The sequence below is a fragment of the Strix aluco genome, chromosome 8 (genome assembly GCF_031877795.1).
Source record: "Strix aluco isolate bStrAlu1 chromosome 8, bStrAlu1.hap1, whole genome shotgun sequence".
NCBI lineage: Eukaryota > Metazoa > Chordata > Aves > Strigiformes > Strigidae > Strix > Strix aluco.
The window spans coordinates 29,999,423-30,023,030 of NC_133938.1; the positions used below are offsets into that span (position 1 = coordinate 29,999,423).

General features: G+C 43.4%; 2 protein-coding genes across 4 annotated transcripts; one reads left to right on the plus strand and one right to left on the minus strand.

Annotated features, from left to right (window-relative positions):
• Window positions 1-954: 954 nt before the first annotated feature.
• CENPL (centromere protein L) lies at window positions 955-5,267 on the minus strand. The gene is made up of 4 exons (XM_074832917.1): window positions 5,122-5,267; window positions 4,550-4,801; window positions 3,329-3,871; window positions 955-1,978 (listed from the first exon to the last, which is right to left on the minus strand). The coding sequence occupies exons 1-4, from the start codon at window positions 5,242-5,244 to the stop codon at window positions 1,907-1,909; spliced, it is 990 nt and encodes a 329-aa protein (XP_074689018.1). The 5' UTR covers window positions 5,245-5,267; the 3' UTR covers window positions 955-1,906.
• A 98-nt stretch (window positions 5,268-5,365) lies between these two features.
• On the plus strand, window positions 5,366-23,405 carry DARS2 (aspartyl-tRNA synthetase 2, mitochondrial). Of its 3 annotated transcripts, XR_012624177.1 has the most exons (20): window positions 5,366-5,443; window positions 5,717-5,829; window positions 6,820-6,919; window positions 8,273-8,339; window positions 8,635-8,736; window positions 9,959-10,054; window positions 11,038-11,161; window positions 11,805-11,851; window positions 12,591-12,697; window positions 13,474-13,543; window positions 14,107-14,286; window positions 15,103-15,210; window positions 17,001-17,063; window positions 17,245-17,397; window positions 18,245-18,463; window positions 18,948-19,058; window positions 19,278-19,353; window positions 20,452-20,678; window positions 21,477-21,588; window positions 22,726-23,405. XR_012624177.1 is itself a non-coding variant. In XM_074832920.1 (19 exons), the coding sequence occupies exons 2-18, from the start codon at window positions 5,733-5,735 to the stop codon at window positions 20,637-20,639; spliced, it is 1,908 nt and encodes a 635-aa protein (XP_074689021.1). In that variant the 5' UTR covers window positions 5,366-5,443; window positions 5,717-5,732; the 3' UTR covers window positions 20,640-20,678; window positions 21,477-23,405. The 3 variants fall into 3 exon arrangements, 2 of the variants coding, with proteins under 2 accessions (XP_074689021.1, XP_074689019.1); XM_074832920.1 differs by having other exon boundaries at window positions 21,477-23,405; XM_074832918.1 differs by lacking the exon at window positions 22,726-23,405 and having other exon boundaries at window positions 20,452-20,654; window positions 21,477-21,566.
• The last annotated feature ends 203 nt before the right edge of the window (window positions 23,406-23,608 follow it).

The window sequence follows — 23,608 nt, forward strand, 5'->3', positions numbered from 1 at the left end:
TTCCAGCAATACCTTACAGCTAGGCTCTAGTAGATACCACACATACATAGCAAAGCATCGTACTTGAAAGCTGAGTATGGCTGTAGTTCATACTCATATTCCAGTGGAGTTTCACATGCTGTTAGTCTGTGTTCTTAAGGCAAGGAAGAAATTAAAATGGGCTATATGGCATTTAGTTTTTTAGAAATTTATGCAAATTTCTTGGAAAGAGCTGAGCATTAGATTTAAATCTTAAGTCATGGGTGTAACAGTCCTCTTTTCAAATCAAATACAGGTGCCAGTTATGTCAGACCTCCTATTCCTGCTTTACCCAGTGTTCCTCTGAATCGAGATAGCAAGCTTTGTCTAAGATGTTTCATAAAGGAAACTAAAGCACCAGAAGTGATAGTTTAAATAGCTGCTGAGCTGTCAAGACCTTCAGAAGATTGCTTAGCTGCTTCTACCAGGGTAAGAGTTACCATTTTACAGACTGCAACCTTTACATGCAAAAGTAATCTATCTTCAACTAGTAAACAAAAACTAAAAAGAAGCGCATGTTTCTTTTAATATTTCTAGAATCAAAGTAGATTAGGAACTAGGCATGCCATTAGTTACGTTAGACTGTTAGGTTTGCATGGCTGGTTCATCTCAATATTGCTGCAGAGAAGAATGAAGAATGTTTTCAGTGACAGCAGACAAATCCTAAAATTACATGGCTGGGCAAAGAAGGGAAAACTTGCATCCCTGCTTAGGGGAAAGGTCACAGCACAAACTCATCAGACCTTAGAGCTGCTGTACGAGCATGAAGCCATTACAAGTGAATTGTATAGGAAACTAGAATTTAAAATTTTGCTGCTCATAGAATTATTTAATAAGTAACAAAGTCAGGTAAGCTACAGTGGAAGACAAGCACCCATATAAGTATATATTTAATGAGGCACAGGTAGCCTTCACTTGGCTCAAGACCCATCTATTGGCAAAAGACAACAAATTTTCTTTATTAGAACTGTAATACAAAAATCCCAACGCTTAGCATCATGACACTTAGCATGTACTTATTCTATTTCCTTTCTGCTCATTGAAGCTAGAGCCAGGTACTATGTACTAGTTCTCTGAACTTCTACCTACTGTAGAAGGGAGAGACCTAGTATAAAACTGTAGCACCCATAGCTCCAACCCTAAGAGCTCTCTGGTGTACCAGACTACATCCAAGACAACAAACATCAGGCAAAGCATAGTAAATATCTAGCTTATGCACAGACCTCAATTTCCTATGTATTACCTTGTCTGAGAGGAGGAACAGGCTGGACACACAAGGCAGTTGTCAGTCTCCTGCTGTTTCCCTTAGCCGAACTGGGACACAGATGAACACTTTATGACCGCTACCAACTGGCCAGAGCAAGTTCAAAAGGAAACTAGAAACCTGGATTTTTCTGCCCTGGGTTGCAGAGCATGTACCCTTTCTCAGGTACCCTTTGCATTTAGACTGGCCCAAGCATAGTTACAGTTTAGCTAAGGCTAAGGTCTGTATAGCTTAAGGCTTAAGTGAAAACCAACTTGCTCTTTGGAACAACAGAAATAACCTGTCAATAAATTGCATCCAAGAATTTGCAAAGTTTATCTTCTAGTCCCTGGCTGCTATCTACACATAAATCTACAGAGTGACTATAAAACAGTGGTGTATGTAAAACAAAGCTATTAAAAGTTTGCACTGTAGCCTTTCTTCAGGGCAAAATGTCTGCTTGTCTTTGCTGTGCGTGATGTTGAATTACAGCTAGAGTTGAGTGCAGGAGTTGAGTCCAACTTTGGGCAGCCAGCATGAAAGGCAAGAAGGTGCTGTGCTGCAGGAGTGAGTTTCCAGTTGGTTTCTCAGCATACATCTTCCACCAGTAAGCCTTTTTAGCATGAAGATTTGCTGAAGTGACTCTCACTGTATCTGGGAGATTGCTAGTTCTGTCAGTAGCTTCAGCACTCCAATTAGGTATTGGCTTTGTAGAAACTGCAAGAAAGAAGAGCATGTCAGAACAAAAATTACAGTTGCCGAATTTCCACACCCTTAAATGTGGAAACTACTAAGGGTTCTATGTGATTAGCTTCTCTGTTGCTGTTTGCAAGGTACCTTTCTGGTGCTATCTTCACCCTGGATATTGAGAAAACACATGCCTACATGCTGCTCCTTTCAGAGCCCTCTGACTTCTGCTCCTGTCCCATGTGAAGCAGGGTACCTCAGAAATGCCCTGCTCCTACTCCAGCTTTTGGGAAGATGAGAATCCTAGCACTTCTGTTCCTTCAGCTACCTCCCTCCTCCTGGAGGAAGGCCAGGAAGGAGACATGCCAGTTTCCTTGAATATCCCTATTTTCCCATATTGAATATGTCTGACTTGAACTCATTATCCCCCATTATGAAAGAGCCATAACTGAGTTTACTCAACACCCATTCCAGAACAGAGCCCCTCTTTGGAAAGCATATGCTGTTGAGTATCTCTTGTGTTTACCTACCTGCAAGATAAAAAGTTGTTTCAGCTGCTTTTAAATTACTACAGATAAAAACAAGCAATGTAACACTAAATGTTTAGTGGTTTGCAGTTGTTCTACCAAAGGCTGAAGCTGTTAAGAGATGCTTCCCAGCAAAGCTTATTTTCTTTCATGGGATGAACACATGCTCCAGGAAAGAGGTGCATGAGTGAGGTCCCAGCTGTAGCCTCTAACATTCCCTCTGTACCCAGAACAATGGAGTCAGCACATCATAGACAGACAAACTTCAGGAAGGATTAATCCTCTGTGGTTTTGAAGGATATTATAGATACAGGATATCTAGATATAGGAAGAGGAGCACCTTGATGAAAAGGGTTACAGGTGAAGTAGCTTTAAGCAAGCTGTTTTGATGCTTAAGATCATCTGTTGTCTCTTGGCTCACCCACACACCAGCTATTTTTGTGTAGCACATTAATTATATTTGTCTTCTGCCTGTGTCTTAATAACTGTAATACTAGAAAGCTAATAAACTACTTTAAGGTTTTTGATTAAGTTTGGGATCTTTTTAAGCCTGAGTTTCGGCCAATGGGCAAAGAAACCTTCCTGTCCATACCACAGCTAGTACACCTATTTCTGGCCCAAGACTAGGGTTAGTAGTTTCTGCTGCAATACAGCAGTAAAATACTGTATTGATAGCTGCCCCAACTCTAGAATGAATTATGAGTAATAAAGGATGAGGGTTTAACAACTTCTTATAGAAAATTATGTGTAAGAAACATGAAACCTTAATTTTTAGAAGTAAAGCATTTCTAGATAGTACAGCTATTTTATTTGTCCAGCATTGGTTAGGTCAACATGCTACTTAAAACCTCACCTTTATAATCCCATCACAGTGTGCTGAGGCAATTGCCGTCGAAACTTTCACCAGTTTTGCAGCTGACAAGCGGATCTTAAAGTGTCTGTGGAAGTGAGAGTAAAGGCAGTCCATAAAGATATCCACCTCTTCTTGAGTGATCTCTCCGGGAGTTTTTTGGACTGTGTCCCACAGAGCTTTTGCATCCTCTGGATGAATAGCATATGAAATATCCAGAGGCTGGAGGAGACCAGGGACAGAGAAGATGAGTTCCATGGCAGATGCAGTTTTGTCCACTTTGCATCCAGTCCACATAGCTGCCATCCAGCTGAGATTGAGAGGGCTGATGGCTAAACGGTGGAAGCAGCAGTCAAAAGTCTTCTGAAACCAACTTCCAACAATGGCTGTGTAACTCTCTGCCCCATTTGTAAGAAACAGAGGTAAACAAGTGAAGTCCTCTGGCACGTTTTCAAAAAAATCATCTCCACACACACAGCAGAACCAGCCTGACCATATCAGTTTCTCTTCTGAGGTTTTTTGGGAAGCTGTCGATCTTGAAAAAAGCTGGGATGAGGAAAAGAAGCATTTGAGTGCTACAGAACAAGTTTGACTTTTTTCAGTTAAAACCAGTTTTTGTTTTATACTTTCAAGTGTTTGGTAGAAGTTTTTTCTCAGGACCTTGCATGCAACATTCTTTTCTGTAAAGTTTATACAGTTTTTCAGTCTATCACATCCCTGAAAGATGTGTGCAATTCTGTTGAAAACAGCAGAAAAGGCACTTTCCACTTCATTAGGAACAGTCCTGAGATATGAGATTATGCTGCTTAATTCAGAAGAGCCAATCCATCCTATAACCATTGCCATACTGAACTTTGTATTTCAGTAATATCTTTCACTTGAGGCAAAGCATTGCAGAAATATTAATTAGACTTGAGCTACGGCCAAGAGATAGGATTATACCAACTTTATCCAGGAAGCTAAATAACCTAAGTTCTTGCAGTAAATTGACTGCTGAACTGAAAAATGAGATACATATTGCTTGTGGAACTCAAAACTGCAATTAAACATATCCATTACTTATGAGAGGTTCTGTTCCAAGTTAAAAATAAGACAGTCAAACAGATACTACAGTAGTTATTCCATACATATAGAGTTGAGTATTTTATTTTTTTTATGCATTTCATGACAGCAACTTCTAAAATCCAAATCTCAATTCTCAAAACTACAAGGAAGACTCCTTACCTCCACAAGAATTGCAGCATGGTCTTGGTCACTACCTTTCAGGTCTGGAAGGCTGGAGACAGCCACTTTGATGTCCAGCTCAACCCCTACTTCCACGGCCCATCCTTTCTGCCTCTCGGCAGCAATGAAAGCACTAAGCAGTCTGGAGTAATTCTTCAGATGAGCGTTAGAGAACCTGTACAGAGGAGTCACGCTGTATAAGGTCCACTGCTTGCGCAGCAGAAATGCTATTCTCTGGGGATCTGTGTTTTCCTAAGATAAAAAAATAAGTAAGTCGTATTAGAGCCTAACAAGGATAGTTTCCCCTCTTCAGGGCTTGCGAAGGGGCCCCCGGCCCGCCTGGCCCCAGCCGCCGCACGCAGGCTCTGGGCCGGAGCAGGGGCGGTTTTCCCGCCTGGCAGCGCCGCAGCGGGAGAGGTGGCAGCCGCGAGGGCGGCGGGGAGTCCCGCGGGCGCGGGGGGGGAGCGGGAGCGAGCTCGGCCGAGAAACAAGGGCCGGGGCCGGCGGGGCAGCCCAGCGGAGAGGACCGGTAGGCCTCACCCCCCCCACCCCTCTCCCCGGCCCGGCCCTACCTGGGAGCGCGGCGCCGGCGGGAGCAGCTGGCTGCTGGAGCTGAACCCGAGCGGCCCGTGCCCCCGCGCCAACAGCAGCCCCCACGACGGCCGCCCGGTGCCGGACAGTGTCCGCGGCTCCATGATGGTACCAGCGCCCACCCTGTTCCCTGCCGGGCGCGGTTTGAACCCCCTTCCCGTCAACCCCCGCGGCGCGCTGGGCGGGCCGCCCGCGGCCGCCATACTTGTGGCGGGCGGAAGTGGGGCAGGAGCTGCCTGGCTGGCGGGCGAGGCTCCTGTGGGCTGAGGCTCCTGTGGGCCGGTCCTTCTGCCGCGGTTCAGGGTGAGGAGACGCTCGTTCCGGGGAAGCGGGCCTTACCGGGAGGCGACCCTCTTGCTGCACCCGGGTCTCCCCCGCCGCTCCCGGCCCTAGCCGCAGGGGCTCTGCTCCCCGCTGGTGCCCCACGCCCTACCCCCGCCCCCCCCCCCCGGGAGATGGTGCAGGGCAGCCCCCGAGTGGGAGAGGCTGGGGCTCCGGGGCTGGCGCTTTCTCTCCTGTGTCTTTATTGGTAGCCACTCGCAGGTTTACGACGGTCCTCTCTTGTTTCTGACTCAGGTGCGGGCTGTAAGAGATGGCCCTTCCGCGGCTGCTGGCCCGAGGGCTGGCCTGGCCGGGCTGCGGGCGGGCTCTGCACCGGGCGGCCTCCGCCTCGGCACCGGCCGCTGCAGGTGAGAAAGAAGCGTTTGTCTTATCCCCACCGCCTTCTCGGGGCTTTGGTTCTCTTTCCCCCGCAGGGACCCAGGGCAGGGTAGTCTGCACGGGCGATTAAAGGTACACTCGTGATACACTGTTTTCCCAAGATCATGGTTTAAAATGTTTTCTTCGTATTTTTATTTCACTTCTGGCATCTCACAGTGAATTGTGATTCAAAATTAAAACCAATTTGTCTAACTTTTTTTCCTGAGCTTTTACTTTGCTTTTTTTCCCCTCTTCTGCAGCATACAGACTATAAACAACTGGTAGCTGAATGCCTAATGTGAAAACAAACCTTCTTGTTCTCTAGAGTATTTAGGCTGCAATGAAGGTAGTGGGGAAGACTAGTTCATATAACTATACACACATATATATGTCTAGGTAATAGTATTCTTCAAATTTCTCCTTGCAAGCTGGAACTTTAGCACATCTGTAAATGGTGTGCTTGGTTTTATAGCTAAGTCACAATGCCAGGCAGACTGGAGGTTGGAAAGTCTTCTGTAGTCATGGTTTAGGCCTTTTACCAGGAGTTGCAGGCAGGAAACTGTTCATTTTACACCCACATGACTAGTGTCAGTATGTTTCAGTCTTGACTTGTCAAGCCCACTTTCTGCTGTGTGTTCTAGATTTGAATGTGGATCTGTCAGCATGCCTCAGGACCAATCTGCAGCTTTCCTTTCTCTTGCCCCTGAAATTTGCGGGGCAACAGTTTGCAGCAAGGCTGTGTTCAGGTTTCTGTACAGAAGTTTGACTGAGACATAGAAATAATTCCTTTTATAAACTTTTTTAGAATAATTTCACATATTTATATCCTAATGTCTTACACCAGTTGTATTGGGGATATAGGGAGTCATTTCTTTGTATACATCTAAGTTTTGTTGGTGTTGGGACAGAGCGGTGACTCTTAACTCTTTTGTCATGCTTGTCTGCAAAAGCCACAAAGTAATTTATTATTTTTGTTCAAGACTTTAATAGCTTTGTCACTCGGACCAACACTTGTGGAGAGCTGCGTTCTGCTCACGCGGGACAAGAGGTCACGCTGTATGGATGGATTCAGTATCAAAGGTAAATGCAAACCGAGGTGAAAATGGAGATGCTTGTTTGCCAGATCCAATATATTCTCCAGGCCTGCATTCAAACCCTTTTTATGCTTCAGGCTATCTTTTTATATCCTGCAGTAGTCACTTCTGAAGTGAGTAAAACAGTTGAGAACTGTGCCAGATCAGTATTTACAATTTTGAAGTTTCATACAAATGTTATTTGATGCTTATTACAACACTGTAAAGCAGTTAAATATTATTACCCTTGTTGTATAGGAGAAAAAACAATAATCCCATATTTGTAACAGTTCTAACAGCTGTGAGCAAATATTTTCTTTTATATAGCATCCTGCAATTTTAAGCAAACGATGTTTTTTCAACTACAGCATCTAATGATGCGATTTTAAAGCACGCAAGCTTTGCTTAAAAAAGAAATACTAATAAAAGGTAGTAAGCAGAGGATGAAATGTTAATTCCAACAGTTTGCTATAGGTGGCGTGATATAGTCACTCCTAATAGAGTTGAACATTCTGTAAATGTAGGGTGAAAAGCATGTCTGCATACATTATGGACGATGCTCCAAAATGTTCTGAACCTGGGTATGTGCTTGTAAAATGGGGATAGGTCTTGCAGCTTTGATGAAATTAATTTGTATCAAAAGTCACATTTTGAATTTTACAGTCCAGAGAGGCTGGTTTTTATCCAGCATTGTTCTGCAGTTATGGTCTGCATGGGGTTTTTTTTAGGAAGTCCTGAGCATCTCATCTTTGAACAGGCATGGATGGAGTTCCAAGAAGCAGAGTTAGGATCATTGCAGTGCAGTTGTTGTGCTCTTGCTTTTAAAGACGTGCAGAGCATGTTCCGTTTGATAGCTTCTTGATGGATTAAGTACAATTGTAGCTGTGTCTACTGCATCTGAAGAGATCAAGATTTATGATTCTGAGTCTAGGAGCATGGATTGCTCATGTGAAATTTTTTATGGGACCACTGTTCTCCTTGTTTTGTGGTTGGATTTTTTTTTTTTGTATCCATGTGAACTTTAATTTTATTGCTCATCTAAATGTGTTTATCTGAATGATGTTTCTCAGGAGGAAATTGCATGTATTCAGAATCCCTGCTCTACATGGATTAATACTCAAGTTAAAATCTTACCTCTCCTGGTTATTTACACATTGTTTGTCTGTGACTGGGAAAAATCTGAAACAATTTGCTCAGATTACAGTCAGATATGGGAAAAGTATCTGTGCATACTTTACTTGGAAGTGCTTTGAGATTGGTCAGAAGGTACAGAGAGAAGGTAGCTGCTGTGTGCTTTGGCTTAAAAAGTAGAAGACTACTGAATTCGTGAAAAAACTCTTTTGTGTTTTTCATGGATCAGACAAGGACTGTTTCTGGTTTTGAGGGATTTCCAGGGACTGACCCAGATCATCATTCCACAGGATGAGGTAAGTGCTACAGAAATGTGTCTATTATTTTTATTTTTCCTTTGGTATCTTGGGTCCAGCAGACACGAGAGCAGAATGGAGTACTTTGTCAGACTGAGTCCTCTGACTCACAAGTACATTTTTAAGCGTTATGAGAGCCCTGATCTGACACTGCAACAGAAACGTTAATGCTGTTTCCTCTGGCTTATGAGGAGTGCTCCTGGATTCAAATGGGCTGTTAAGAAATGAGGCCCTTCAGCATGGTACATTCTTCCTGTTCTTTGAATTTCTATGAGACGTTGTCATCTTCTTGCAGGCACATTCCCATGTGAAGAAGCTCTTGTCTAATGCCCCAGTGGAGTCTGTTGTGCGAGTGACTGGAACTGTGTCCCTTCGGCCCCCAGGGCAGGAGAATCCGGTGAGGGTGTTGGGATTTCTTGGGTGTTTTATTCCTTGTGGAAGAGAGCACTGGATAGTAGGATTATGGTGGGGTTTGTGTCATGGCTTTGCCATGGGTTCTGGGTGTGTGATGGCCTATCCTCAGATAATGTGAAGTGAAATAAACGCTGTGACATATAACTTAGGAGAGCCTTAAAGCACATTAGACACCCACGAATTAAATTGTATTCCAGCCCTTTGAAGGGATAATGGCTCGCTTTTTCAGGCTTTCAAAGTGTGGTTGAGATAATTTCTTTTTCTTGAAAATAAGTATTGTCATCGCAAGTTCCACAGCACATGATGACTTCTTTCTCACTCAGAATAGATTTTGCTGCTCTCATTGATTAAGAAACACTATAGAAATAGTTGAAGAATTTCTTAATGTTATGCATTCCTCAGCTCTTGTTGTAATCAGCTGTAGATTAATCTGTCAGGATTTTACATATCCCATCACTGGCAGGCCTAAAAAGAGAACCTGGGTTTATGATCATAACTTCATTTGCTCTGACCACTTATAGATGTCCATAAAAAATGCAGGCTTCAAGCCATGCTTTTATTTCTTTTAATCATTTATCATTTTATTGGAAGGTTGTATATACTTCCCCTGGTAAATAGAGTTCTGTAAGATCAAATTAATTTTGATGTGAGAGTGCTAAGTGGGGGAAACTCTGTTCTCCCTTGAGATCTAAGAAAAAGACTAGTTCTGAGAACGGGTGTTCAGAGCTGGAAGTTCAGAGAAGTTCCTCACAAGTTGCCTTTTTTGACTTGTGTTAAAGACTGATGGTGATGCTGCTAATGCACACTAAAATGTGTACTGTGGTCTCATCGAAGCTAGCGGAGCTAGTATTTTCTCCAAATGCATGTGCCCTAGAAGGGCCTGTGCCTGACTGTTCCTTTGTGCTTAGTATCTCCTTCAAGGAGAAGGCAAAGGAAAAGTAATTATCTTTCTTGTAGAGATCACTATGCTACTGGGAAAGAATATGCCATCTTTGGTGAGGTGACTGTGTTTTTCTGAACAGAAGGGAAATCTAGGAGAAATCTCTCCTTGAGAGATGTTCTCTGAGATATACTGTGTTAGAAGGTTGGGAGGATAATCACGTGTTTGGTTTTTTTCTCCCCCAACCATCTGTGAAATACCTTTCTCCAATTGTTTTCCTTCAGTTTTGATTCTAATTTTTTCTTTTCTTGCCTTTTTGCTTCAGAAAATGCCAACAGGGGATATTGAAGTGAAGGTGGAGACTGCAGAGATCCTAAACTCCTGCAAGAAGCTACCTTTTGAAATCAAGGATTTTATCAAGGTGTCCATGTTTTTTCTTTTTTTACGAAAGTGGTGGCTTTTCAATAAATTGGGCATCTGCCCAGAGTGATGGCAAAACATCTGAGAGGTCCATCTGATTCTCCCAGCTCTGCTTTGGGGAAAGGATGGTATTTAAAATAGGGGTGTTACTTGTTAGCTGTGACGATGTATTTCTAATTACAGTTAAGCAGAAAACAAGGCTTGAATGATTCCAGTGCACAGGGTTTTCAGATATCACTGTAAGAACAGATGGTAAAGGGAAGAGTGAAAGAAATCAGGCTATGCTAGCTTTTTTGAGAGTGTGAAACAGAACCTGCCAATGCACTGCTGTGTCTTAAGGCAAGAGTGCTTAGTCTTATCTGGACAAGTAGCTAGTCAGCCTGAGGATTTTCTTCCTCTGTAAGTACTCAGTCTTCTAAGAAGTTAGTTTTAGTGCAGGCTCCATGGTGTAGGAGTGGCATCGCCGTTGATAGAAGATGTCCTCTGTGCCATCGAAAATGTGACTGGTGCATAGATGTTGGCACTAGGAGAACTGGGTCCTGGTCTTTCCATGTTATGAGTCCTGGACAATTGCCATCATCCACACTACTTTAGCTTTTCTGTCTGGAATAAGGATGTATCACCATTTAGTTGTTCCCTTAGATCTATGTAAGATACCACTCCTCTGCTTAAAATTTCAAGGAGGATTGCTGCAGTCTGTTGCAGTGGACTGAGAATAAGGAGGGAGGAAATCCTGAGCTTTGAGGCAGCTCTTATCACAGTAAATGTCTGTTTTGTGGTGGGTTTTTTTAAAATTAATTGTAATGGATGGAAACACTTGGTGGCTGATGTTTGTCTGTGTAAGTTGGGGTTAATGGGTGGGTTGTGGCAATAGAGCAGCATCCTTTTTTAGCTTCCCCCTTTTGTCCTGTGGCTTAAGGAGCAGCTTTACTGGACATGCAATTTGAATTTTGTCTCTTAATCCTAATTATCTCTTATCTCCAGAAAACAGAGGCCTTACGGATGCAGTATCGCTACTTGGATTTGCGTAGCTTCCAGTTGCAGTATAACCTGCGGCTGAGATCACAGATAGTGATGAGGATGAGGGAGTATCTGTGTAACCTCCACGGTAAGAAAAGTGCTTGAAGAACAGTGTGCAGCAAACAACATTTTAGCCCTCCCTTCTGCTCCCTGTTGCTGGGAGAGATTGCCAATCAACTTCCTACTCCAAACTGCTCCCACTTAGTAAGGACATGTCTGCTTGCAGTGGGATCTTTAGAGGGACGTTGGCAGGCCTGAAGAACAAAGTGCATTGACATCTCTTGGCAGGCTACAAACCAGTTGTTTCAAATCGGCTATATCCAGTGAGAAAAGGCCTTTTGCAGGTAGTTTCCCTCTTTTGGTCACCCAATTTGAGGCATGTCAAAGGGATGGGTTTCTTATAGGGCTTTTGCTTATCTTAAAATCAGGAAGTCCTTTTTGGAAAAGCAAAGCCTAGTTTAAAATGGATAGAGAATTAACAATTTTTCAGCCTATATGGAGTCCTCTGTCATCAACAGTTCTGGCAGGACATCAGGGTAGCTCAGAGCCTTTAAATCTGTCATTGCACAAGTTATTCTTGGAAGCAGCAAAATCTGTAGATTTTGGAGAGGCTACATGGTGTGCTAGATCACTTGTTTTGCTGACTAACCCTACTCTAGCCTACTCTGTGTTACACTAGTTCTCCCTGCTCTCAGCATATCCTGTGTCTGAAGCATGTGTTTGTTCCTCAGGGTTTGTGGATGTAGAAACTCCAACACTCTTTAAAAGAACCCCAGGGGTATGTATTCTGTTAGTAACGCATTTTAGCCTCCTGTGATTGCATAGCCAGTCCATGGTTGAACTATTGTTGCTTGCCACTCAGCCTTCATTGCTATTCCCTCACTAAGTAACAGCTTGTGCATATTTCTGATATGATACATAGATCCTTTTAAAAGTAGAGGGAGTGAAAGTGGAGAGGTAATATCTTGTGTCTTATTTTTGAACCTTCAAAATGAATAAAGCTTCTATCTTGTAGAGCACATGTTGAATGCAAGTCCTGTCCTGGCACAGCCAGATTATAAAACCAAGCAACTTCCTCTAAGCACTGTTTCCCCAGCATCTATCTCTTAACTAGTAGTTAACTCTAACAGTAGGTTACTGCAGTGGCACTACTCAAGTCATTTTAATTTCTGAGTTTATTTTCCTTTCTCTCATTTCAAAAATAACCACAGAAGAGAGCAGTAGCCCAGGATTTGGTGATGCAGCTAGCATATGGATTTTTTGCATTTAAACCCCTGATAGTGTATTGTTATGCATTAGTCTCTCAGAGGTGGAGAATTCTCCTTTGGATATTTTGGACCAAGTTAGTTAACAGATTTTTTTTTTTTTTAAAGTGTAATGTAGAAACAGCCATTTCCTCACAAGTGGGATCTCATAATGGGGAGAATAGGTCCATTCCTCTTGCACTTCTAGGCTGTTCTGTCTGTCAGGAGGCCACTTATTTGCTGAAATGTGTAAGCTTTCCTTTCTGATGTTAGGGAGCAAAAGAATTCCTTGTGCCCTCGAGGGAAGCGGGCAAGTTCTACTCTCTGCCGCAGAGTCCTCAGCAGTTCAAGCAGCTCCTCATGGTTGGAGGCCTGGACAGGTAAGAGTTCCTTGGACTCCTGTTCTCTGCATGTCCCATCCAGGGTTTGCTTGCTTTGATCTGTGAGGTTTTAGATACTTCCCCGAAAACTTACTGTTGTTTTCAAGAGAGATCCTTAAATACTTAAGACTTTTCAGCTAGGCCAGGCCCTTTGCCCCCTAGCAATAATGCTTCCCAGTAAGAGGAACTGTATCCTGTTTGAAGGTTGAAATCTTCACTGTTTTAAATGGAAATCTGATCTGAAGCACAGTCTGCCTGAAGGGCAGGAAATCTAGTGTGTGATAAAAGCCTTTCCAAGAGTAACCTATAGAAGTAATTGAGATGAGGCTGGGCAGCTGAGCATGACTAAGACAAAGAAAGTGTGTTCTCAGGGTGCAGAGCTTTTAATTGGGCTTGTTTCTCCAAACAAAATTGAAGGAGAAGGAGACAATTGTGCATGCAGTGAACTGTAGGCCAGGTCTTGACCATGAGTGAATTTTGCATGGCTGTTAGTAGATTCCAGGTTTGGAGCGGAAGGTGAGAGAAGGGATTGCGTATGTCCCTGTTGGTAGCCTGCACATGCCTGTGGAGGTATGGCTGGAGATGGATACAGCTCCCAATACAGTTGCTTCCACTCAAAATTTCATGCTTCTGAGGGGATGGGAACAACCAGGGCTGTGATCATCTGCTGCAAAGGGAACAGACCTCTGTTTTTCTTTCTTTTATGATCAATTCTATAGCTACAATTTAATTTAGGAGACCTTTAAATTGCTTTCTAAGTAAAAGTATTATTGCAGGTACTTCCAGGTTGCTCGCTGCTACCGAGATGAAGGTTCGCGGCCTGACAGGCAGCCTGAATTCACTCAGGTAACCAGCTCACACTGCCTTTTACTCTCCTCCTCACCCCAAACAGCTTGTAGCTGTTTTCCCTTCTGGAGGCCTAGTTTCTGCTAGCTCTTGTGCTGCTTGGGGAGTACAGTGTTTCACATACCCTCTGAAGTTAGTATGGGACATGCACAGAGCGGTTACTGTCCCTGGCTGAGTGCACAGCCCCAGGTGCAGTAGATGTGGGAATTGTGTTGCAGCAGTGATGGTGCTTGATGATGCAATCTCCTCCTGTCCTGCTGGGTCAGGCATCCCTTTCCTCGGCCTTGAGGTCCCAGGCAGAGTTGTCCTGGTTCACTCAAGGTTTCTCCCTCTGTCCTTGTCATCATTACCTCATTCAGCTCTCAGAGGAGACTGCTGCCTGAGTCATCAGGCTGTAGGGAGATCGTAAGCACATTCTCACTCTAAGGCAGTCACGCTATGACTTCATGTAGTATATTGTTTCTTGTTACGCTGGCTTTATAGTCAAGAGCTTCTGCAAGTAGCAGTGCAAAGGCAAAACCTGTGGCTAATGTGGAATCCCCACTCTTATTTTCTGTTTTAAGATAGATATAGAGATGTCATTTGTAGATCAAGCTGGGATCCAGAGGCTGATAGAGGGCCTCCTGCAGTATTCCTGGCCTGAGGAAAGAGGCTCCATTACGACTCCTTTCCCTTCCATGACATATGAGGAGGCATTGGCTGACTATGGGACTGATAAACCAGACACACGCTTTGGGATGAAGGTGAGGGTTTGCCCATTGGAAACTTGCAGCTTTTCATTTGTGTTAGTGTTTTAAGAATAATCTTTGTTGAAATCGTGCATATGTGATTGGCTGAGGTTCTTAATGCTGTAATTTACCTAAAGTATCTATCCCATCATTGCTGCTTTGTACAGGTAATCGTCTCTTGGAGAAGAGAGGGTTTGATTATTTGGTTGTGGGAAAATGTATGTTTTTAGAACTTTTTATTTTAAAGATAATGTAGTGTTAGGAAGCAATGTATCCTGACTGTCTTAGGAACAGAAGCCCATAAGGCATCCACAGATACCATAAGTGCTTTTCTGTCCTGCACTCTGAAGCATACTCCTGGTGAACATGCTTCATGAGACAGGCTTCTCCAGCCTTTTAATGGCCTGAAGATATTTTCAAGATAATCAACATGTGTATGCATACACTGTTTATGAAATAAGAGTATGAAAGTATGAAATAAGAATATTGACAAATGCATGAAGAGGAGCAGTGCTGAAAAGCGAGAAAGCATCTTATTTCCCCAGGAATTAATTTTGGGCGTTTCTTTTTCAGTATACAGCTCTCTTCGCTGTGGTAGGATGTCACCATCTCAACCTTGGGTTTTCCTGGCTGTCTTGCATTTCTGTTTCTGCAGTGCTCAGCCTCCTAATGCTTATTCCAGCTTGGCCCCATTAACTTTTTCTGTGAACCATTTGATTTTTGAGCAGAGAAATGGTGTCCCAGGTGTTGAAGTTGTTAAGACACAGGTGCAGGATTTTTGCTTTGTGTTCCTACCACCATTGCTTTTTCCTGTGCTCTTTCCTTTCTCAGATAGTGGATATCAGTGATTTTTTACGAAGATCAGACATTCGGTTTGTGCAGAATGCACTTAGTTACCCACGTGGCACTGTCAAAGCCATTTGTATCCCTCAGGGAGTGGTAAGTGATGCTTTTACATACTGCTTATAGTTTATGTGAAATAAATAAAATTGCCAATTTGAATTCCTTTATTGGTATGGAGATGTTCCTTGCTGTTACTGGGGAGTGGTGTCCAGGGAACTTGGGATCGGTTGTACTGGATGTCAGGTTGGGCTGAGTGGTGTTGGAGTGGAGATGATCAGGCAACAGGAAAAATATATTGTCCTCAGGAAGGGGAGGAAGAGAACAGAGCTGCAAGATCCCTTGAGGACAGGGAAGCCCCTCGGGGCTTCAGCTTGCTTATGTCAAGGATGGCTTCTGATATGCATCTGAATAATAAATTATGCCCTGTGGCAAGAAATTGAAATAGAGCCAGATATGGCACAACTCTGTTCTGGGCTAGTGAGAGAAAGGTCAGGTGGTTACATGCCCTTCTCATGTTTGCTTTTGCTGCATTTGTGGGCACAACTCATCTCTTGTAATGAGAATGTCATGGACCAAATCCAAGGCTGACAATAGATGTAGAAGATTATTTGACACAGTCGTGTATTTTGGCAGGGAAGCAGATTTACTTCTGGCTGTAGGTATCTTTGCAGCTTGGACAGTATGGAAAAAAAAAAACCACTAAACACTGAGTTTTATTTGGGGAAGAGGACTTTCTGATCATGTGTCCTGGTTTCTGCTGGGATAGAGTTAATTTTCTTTCTAGTAGCTGGTACAGTGCTGTGTTTTGGATTTAGTGTGAGAACAGTGTTGATAACACACTGATGGTTTAGTTGTTGCTAAGTAGTGCTTATCCTAAGTTAAGGATTTCTGAGTTTCCCATGCTTTCCCAGCAAGCAGAGGCACAAGAAGCTGGGAGGGAGCATGGCCAGGACAGCTGACCCCAGCTAGCCCCAGGGATATTCCATACCATAGGACATCATGCTTAGTATATAAACTGGGGGGAGTTGGCTGAGGGGGGATTACTGCTGGGGCGTTGGTCCTCAGGTGCTAGCAGTTGCATTGTGCATCACTTGTCTTTTCTTGGGCTTTATTTCTCTATTATATTATTTTCATTACAATTATTCTTGCTATTGTATTTATTTTTAGTTATTAAACCATTCTTATCTTAACCCAAGAGTTTTACTTTTTTTTTTTTTTTTTTCCGATTCTCCTCCCTGTCCCATTGGGAGGAAGGAGTAGTGAGCAAGCAGCTGCACAGTGCGTAGTTGCTGGCTTGAGTTAAACTATGACACCACAGTTTCTCTTGGGATTCCTTTAATTTTTGGCACAAAGTGTAAGTTACTGGCTTCCCACGAGAGGGCACTAAGATACGCGTTTGAGCAAAATGAAAGTGGCCTCTTGAGCCCGTCTAAACATTAGATGAAAAAAGATCAGGATCTTGATGCGGGTCCTCACATCCACTCCATTTTTTTTGCATGTGAGAGCCCAGTTGGTTTCCCTCTGTTCCTTCAAATTGAACTATGCTTTCTCCATCAGCAGTGTGGTGGTGTAACCTTGTTCCTGCGTGCTGGAGGCAGTTAGTTGGTGGACTCTGCTGACCAGCTACATCTGATCTGTGAGCAGGGAGAACAGCTGCAGCCAGATGTCCAGCCTAGAGGGGCCTCTTCCTGAAAGGAGCCCTTGGAGAAGACACCCAGCTGCAGCCTAGTGCTGTGATCCTGTTCCACAGTCCTCATAAGAACTTGCACTAGAAACAAAAGAACTGGAGGGGTTTTAAAACAGCTCAGTCAGTAGATTTGAATCCTGGTCAGGCTTTCCATAGATTTTGCTGATGTTTAATGTGTCTTCTCTTGCTCTTTCCCCAGAGATATCTTAAAAATAAAGATTTGGAGTCATTAAAGGAGTCTGCAAAATCCCAGTTTAACCAGGTGAGACAAAAACACTACTGAGGCTTTGGAAACAGTGAATGACAAAGTCTGTATAAAGGCACTTGCAGGCAGAGGAAGGTAGAAGAGCAGTTTCATAATAGCTGGGTCGGTGCCTGAGCATGTGATGTCTCAAGACAAGGGAGGGCAGCACTGGACTGAACATACTCTTACCTTTGTTTAGGAAATCGTGGAAATTACCTGCAGGCCTGATGGAAGCTTGAAGTCTCTCCTTACAAAGTTTCTTGGTGAGAAGCAGCAGTCAGAGCTTATCCAAGCACTGAACATGCAGGTGGATGATGTGGTTCTGCTGGCAGCTGGTGAACACAAGCAAGTGGTAGGAAGCATTTCTTGTGTGGTTGTGTGAATTGAATGTTGCTGATGATGGCTTTGATGTTATCTGACCTTAGTCTAATTATTATTAAAATAGGTCACCATCTAATTCTATGTTTCTCTGGAGCTGAAGCTAAGCAACAGCAAATAATGCATGAAATGCACCTATTGCTTTTATTTCCCCCAGTCGAGCTCTGGGAAGAACTCATGACTGAAATAAAGGCTGGAACATAAAACAGGAACAAATCAGCACCTCCTGTTCTCTCACCTTAACATAATTTTTAAAGCATCAAACCGAGATTGGAAAAGAAGGTCCCCTAGGTAATTTTGTCTCCCATAAGCAGATGATGAGAGTGAAGCACAGCTGTTTATTAGCAGCAGTGATGGGAGATTCTGTCCCTACCCTTCTCTGTATTCTTGCCAGCAGACATTGCCTTCCAAGCACTGGTTTATGACAAGGTGTTTGCTTGATAGCCAAAATTTTGTCATACTCTCTGTGCCTTCATTGCTCTGTCTGCAAAGTGCAGATCTTACCTGTGCTCCCCCAGTTAATCCACATTTATGTAGAACTTGAGGTTAGTCTGGGGAAGTTCTGTGAAGATGCAACAGCTGGAAGAAAACGGACTTTCCAGCTCCTCACCTGATCTTTGTCAAACCCTGGAGCTGCTGCTGCCTCAGCAGGAAGGTGATACTTTTCAGGATACAAAACAAAAGTGTTAAGGCAAGAGTGCATTACAGCCGATGCTGTCTGTGATACTACCTTTATGAAACACTCTTTCCCTGGTTGGTATTTGAGCAACTTCCCTGACAGTGAAATTGCCCCGTCTCATTCTCCCCCTTCTCTTTTGCAGTGCTCTGCATTAGGAAGCCTTCGGTTGGAGAGTGCTGACCTCCTTGAGGCAGCTGGGCTGGTACTCCGTGATCCTACAGTTTTTCACTTTCTGTGGGTGGTGGATTTCCCTCTTTTCCTCCCAAATGAAGAGAATCCCACTGAACTGGAATCTGCTCATCACCCCTTCACTGCCCCTCATCCTTCAGATACCAGCCTCCTCTATTGTGATCCCACAAAGGTAACTTAACTTCATGCCTGTCATGCTGGATCTTTTACAGCTATGTGTCATGGAAAACTAGGCAAGTAGCAGCTGATTTTAGTGTAAGAAGAGATGTTGTTTCATGGAACTGAGTGCATATTGTCTGTGTCTGGAGGAGATGGCTTCCAGATTCCTCTGAGTGGCAAATATCTGTGCGTGCCCCTGACAAAAGTAGCTTATAGAAAACAGTTGCTTAAGGTGAGGAGTCTTATATTCTGACCCATCCCACGTTGCTTCAGGTTTTTATCAACTTTGCAAAAGGGTTTATGCTGTTCCCACTTGTGTCAGCAGCATTCCATGACTCTGATAGGACTGGTACCTGAACTGCAAGGTACCGTTGAGAGAGCAGTGTTGTAGTATGTCGTGGCTTCATCCCCAGCATCTTTGCCATCTGCGTGCGGGTTGTTGTGAGATGCAGCTGTGCCACAGCCTTGCTAAGGTGCTTGTTCATTTCTTTCTGCAGGTCCGTAGCCAGCACTATGACCTTGTGCTGAATGGCAATGAAGTTGGAGGTGGCTCCATCAGAATTCATAGTGCAGAACAACAGCGTTTTGTGCTGGAGAAGGTGCTGAAGGTAACACCTACAGGTGTCTCTAACACTCTCTTAGAGATTTAAAGGACTAATTAATTTAAATATGCATTTCAAATTCTGAAATAAAAGCTCATGTGCTTCTCAGATAACGAAACATAACTCCTAGCCCTGAGTGATGGATGACTTCATCATACCTTCATATTACATTGCTAGTAGGAAGAGCATTGCTTGTCCAATGACACTTCTTATGTAATTTTGCAGGAGGATTCTGAAGTGCTTTCCCATCTGCTTGAGGCTTTGGAGTTTGGAGCTCCACCTCATGGAGGAATTGCTTTAGGTAAGTGCTCTGTGACTCTCCAGATACAATTATCTTTTGACTTTTTTTTTTTGGCATATCAGATCCCAGGAGCAAGCCTCAGGCTTGTTGGCAAAAGCCTTGTCTCTCCTGACAGAGATGGCTGCTCTGGTGTTGCTATTTGGCACCAACACGGTAACACTGTGTGGGCTTACACAGTACTTCCACTTCTGTAGTTGCTTTGTAGAAGGAAACAGAGGTCTCATCACCAAGTGCAGAATGTTTCAGTGGCCCTCCCCAGCGTCATAGTGTGATTTAGTTCTTATACAAGGACCAGATCACATACTGGTGGCTTTAAGGATGATCCTTATCCACTGTCCTACAAACTGTATTCATTAAGATTAGGTCATCTTTACTCTTGTTCCTGTGCCACCAGAATAGGATCCCTGTACTGCGTGCCTAGAGGCCTGGGACAGCGTGGTACTTCGTGTTTCATGCTCTGGGTCACTGCCACAACCTTGCCCCCTCTGCTTCAGTCTCACTTCCTTTCTTACTCATTTTGCTCACTAATTCAGATAATGTCAGATTTTTTTTTCCTAGAACCCTGCAAGTTTGTGGGTTTAAAAAGTTAAAAAACCAAACAATAAACCCCCCACCAAAATGAACAATAAAACCCCCTACAAAAAATGAAGGTATCATTTTAACCTGTGGTCTTCCGGTGTGATTTCCCCTCCATCAAATCATGCAGAGACTCTTGTTCTTTTTAAATTCCTCCTAGTTGCTGTAATCCTTCAGAACTGTTTGATCAAGAGCTTTGTCAGGGCTCTGCTCAACTGCTCAGTGTTCCTGCCACTTGGCTGCCCTGGTTTTGTTATGCTGTCTTTGCAAAGGCACTGTCTCTATCTTGCAGTCCTTGGTGTGTTGCAGAACCTCTGTAATATTGAAAAGCTAGGCATTTCTACTCTTTAGGCAAGCCTGTTTCTGTGCTATTGATTGAGATTAACTTTTTTCCCCTTACTTGCTCCACTTTTATTCTTCAAGCTCAGTAATATTATCTACTCCATCATTCTGTTTTTTCTGAATCTGAGGAAGTAAAATAGGTCCGTAACTCAAGTGGTTCACCAGTTTTTCTGCTTCTAGGACTTGACAGGCTGATCTCTCTCATCGTTGATGCTCCAAGTATCCGAGATGTCATTGCTTTTCCCAAATCCTTCAAGGGACGAGACCTGATGGGCAATGCTCCAGACTATGTCACTCCAGAAGAATTAGAGCCATACCACATCCAGGTTTCCTGGCCTCTTGCAGAAAAAGAGGCAAAAAAACCCTGACTTAAAGCCAGTGATGTAAGCTGGTCTGTTTAACCAGAGGTGGTTACAGCTTTTAAATACTGGAATTCAGTTCATAAAACATCAGCTGTTATGGGGAGGTGGGGGGGGGGGGGGGGGCAGGTAGTACAACCCCACTGTATGTAGGATGGCAGTTTCAGGATTGAATGGGCAATAGGTACAAGGGCTCCCCAGTAGGAATTCACCTTTGGGTTGGTAATGGGAAGGAGAGGTAGAAAAGCAAAAGAAAATAACATCATTTTAGCATAGGATAGTGAGACTGTTGGCTTTGGGGTGTCATACTGGAGGGAAGATGTGATCCATTTTTTCCACTCCCCACTTTTTACTTGTCTCTTATAAAAGCATTTCTCCTCCCATCTGGAGGGGATAGCGTCAGCTTCCCTGGCAGGATGGTTTGTATTCCTGATGATCACTGAATCTTGTTAGCTGAGGACTGTTAGAATAAAGCTGTGCTGGGCCAAGAGCTGTGGACACTTCACAGCAAAATATCAGTGCAGCCAGCAGCTCATCTCATGTTGGAGGATAGAAGATCATCTAGAAATTGCCACGGGGAGTTTGTATTCGGCTGTGTTCCCCCTTCAAAGAAGGGGAAAGAAGTGTTCATAACACTTGCAACAGCTGTCCTTGTAGTACTTGTCAAAGAGGTGATGATCTGTCTTTGGGGCCTGTGGTCCTGGTGCTTTTCAACACACTAATTCTGAAGTTTGTATGTTTGTAAATAAAGCTTATCTGTCAGTGTGGTTTTGACTGAGTTTGGCTTTGGGCTTTCTGTACAAGAGCAAGCTGACAGTTTTTCTTTGTGACCCCTGATCCCTCCAGGATATGACAAGAAGTCTCTGACAGCATAGCAGGGTTGCCAGTCTTCTGTGAATTTTGCCTGATCCTGCAAACCTGCTGCTACAGTGGCAAGTGATGCAGCACTGAGTTCCTCGTAAGTGACTGTTCATCCCGGTCCTACACCAGAACAGCTGCAGCGCAGGAGCAGCTCTGTATGGAGTAGAGCCTGGGCTCTAGCAGCATCCGAGCAGGCCAAGCCACTTGGCTCCGCTCTGTCGTGTACAGCAAGCCCTCTGCAGAGGCCCTCCGGAGGTGTTAACTCTGTGTTCAGCTTGGAGAAAGCAGAGAGCTGGTGGGAGAAAAGGAGGAAGGTGAAGAAACTGAGGAAGAGGGGTGAGATTACCTGAATAAACTAGGAAGATGGTGCAAAGGAAGAAAAGGGAGAACTACTGTGTCCCAGCTGGCAAGGACAGCAGGAGACATCTGCCAGAGGAAGTTAGTGAGGACAGAAGGAAGACTGCAGTTATTGCCTGAGCTGATACTGAACTCCAGCTTCCTGCAGGAGATCCTATCCTGCAGATTCTAACCGATTCTGGGCTGCTTCAGGGCTTATCAACTAATTTGGTCTCTATGTTGTGGGATAACAGTACATGGTGGGGCACGCTTTTTTTTTTTAAATACTGGACTGTCCTGTTGATTAGAAACAGTGAGGGAGGTGGCTCTTCTCCTTAAGGTTTTTTTTTTGAGTACTTTAGACAGGCTAAAAGTACCATCCATAGCCAAGTAACGGTAGAGCTGACTTGCTGCTGCTTTCTTTGCAGATTATAAAATGATGGAATTCTGTGTGTTAAAAAAAAAAAAAAAAAAACCAACCAAACAAAAAAAACTCAAAAGAAACCCCAAAAAAACCCCAACAAAAAACAGACCAAAAAAACCACCACATGCAAAAAAAACCCCCCAAAAAAACCCCAAACCCCCCAAACCCACCTTAAATCCTTTCTGATCTCATGTTTATCATCAGTCTTGGAGCATGGTTAAATACTATTTTTTAAAAAAAAAGTCCCCAACAAAACTCTGGATTTGTATTCACATTTGTTCTAGCCAAACACGGAATTCCTTAATTTTTTCCTTGTATGAGCTATTCATTCTTATCTTGAAATTAACTCACCTTTGTTTTACTGCTTTTTTTTCCTGAGTAGAAGCTGTCAGTAATGGAATGAGGATCAGTTTTCAGAGAGAAGCTAGATCCATGTTAAAAGCAATTTTTAATTTTTTTTTGTTGTTTTTGCAGGGAGGAGAGTCACCTTGTGAGAGTTACACCAGGTATTTTTGTTCCCTTAACTTTTAAATGGCAATATGGAATACAGCCACTACAAGACTATGTATCATAATCAGACTAATTTTTTAGAGGATGCTGGATTTTGTTATTTGGTTTCTTTACTGGTAGTGAGAACTCAGATTTGCATGGAATTTGCTTGAGGATCATCTGTGTTCTTAAAGCAGGGATGTCAGAGGCTTGCTTGAGAACATGGAAACACAGAAAACAGTTATTCTGGAAAGTTCTTTACTCCCCCCAGTCTATTATTTATAGTAACTAAGCATAATGTGCTGAACTTTTTTTAAATTGTGAAATAAGGGGTACTGTATCATTTGGCTAGTAACTGCAAAGGCAAATGCTCTGTTTTAAATTCTTTAAATTAGGATTATCATCAGGTGTTCAGAGAGTAACTGGTGCTCTAAGGGGCTTAGACAGAAATGTAACACTGCCTGGAACATTCTTGGTGAGAGCACTTGTTAAAACACGTGAGCAAGCTGTCTCCGAGGCATACACATCCCTCTTTCTTGTGCAAGCTGTTTTGTGTGATGTTTGTTTACCCACTGCTATATTAAGGACTCGCTGCAGTTCTAAGTGTGTGTGACACAGCTATGATTAGCTACAGTGAAAAAAATGCAACAAAACATGTCATCTGAGCTGCTGCAGTCCTGCCACAATTAGGTCAGCGAAAAAGATGTATCCCAAATTTATGCAAGCCATCTGGGCTTGGATTTGTGAATGAAGGGGGCTCACATACAAGTGTGTGAGTTTGCCAGGTTGCCAATGTTTTTTGTAGAGCATTGTGTAAAGTTTCACTTGGACTTGTGGAAGCCTTATTTACAGAAAGTTGCTTTTAAAC

Excerpts from the sequence above, each read along its gene's own strand:
- CENPL (XM_074832917.1), bottom strand. The coding sequence starts at position 5,244 with ATGGAGCCGCGGACACTGTCCGGCACCGGGCGGCCGTCGTGGGGGCTG. Across the intron at positions 4,802-5,121 it reads CGCCGGCGCCGCGCTCCCAG|GAAAACACAGATCCCCAGAG; the intron begins GTAGGGCCGGGC and ends TTTTTATCTTAG. Across the intron at positions 3,872-4,549 it reads ATGCTGCAATTCTTGTGGAG|CTTTTTTCAAGATCGACAGC; the intron begins GTAAGGAGTCTT and ends TCCTCATCCCAG.
- DARS2 (XM_074832920.1), top strand. The coding sequence starts at position 5,733 with ATGGCCCTTCCGCGGCTGCTGGCCCGAGGGCTGGCCTGGCCGGGCTGC. Across the intron at positions 17,398-18,244 it reads CTGGTGAACACAAGCAAGTG|TGCTCTGCATTAGGAAGCCT; the intron begins GTAGGAAGCATT and ends TCTCTTTTGCAG. Across the intron at positions 19,059-19,277 it reads TGCTGGAGAAGGTGCTGAAG|GAGGATTCTGAAGTGCTTTC; the intron begins GTAACACCTACA and ends GTAATTTTGCAG.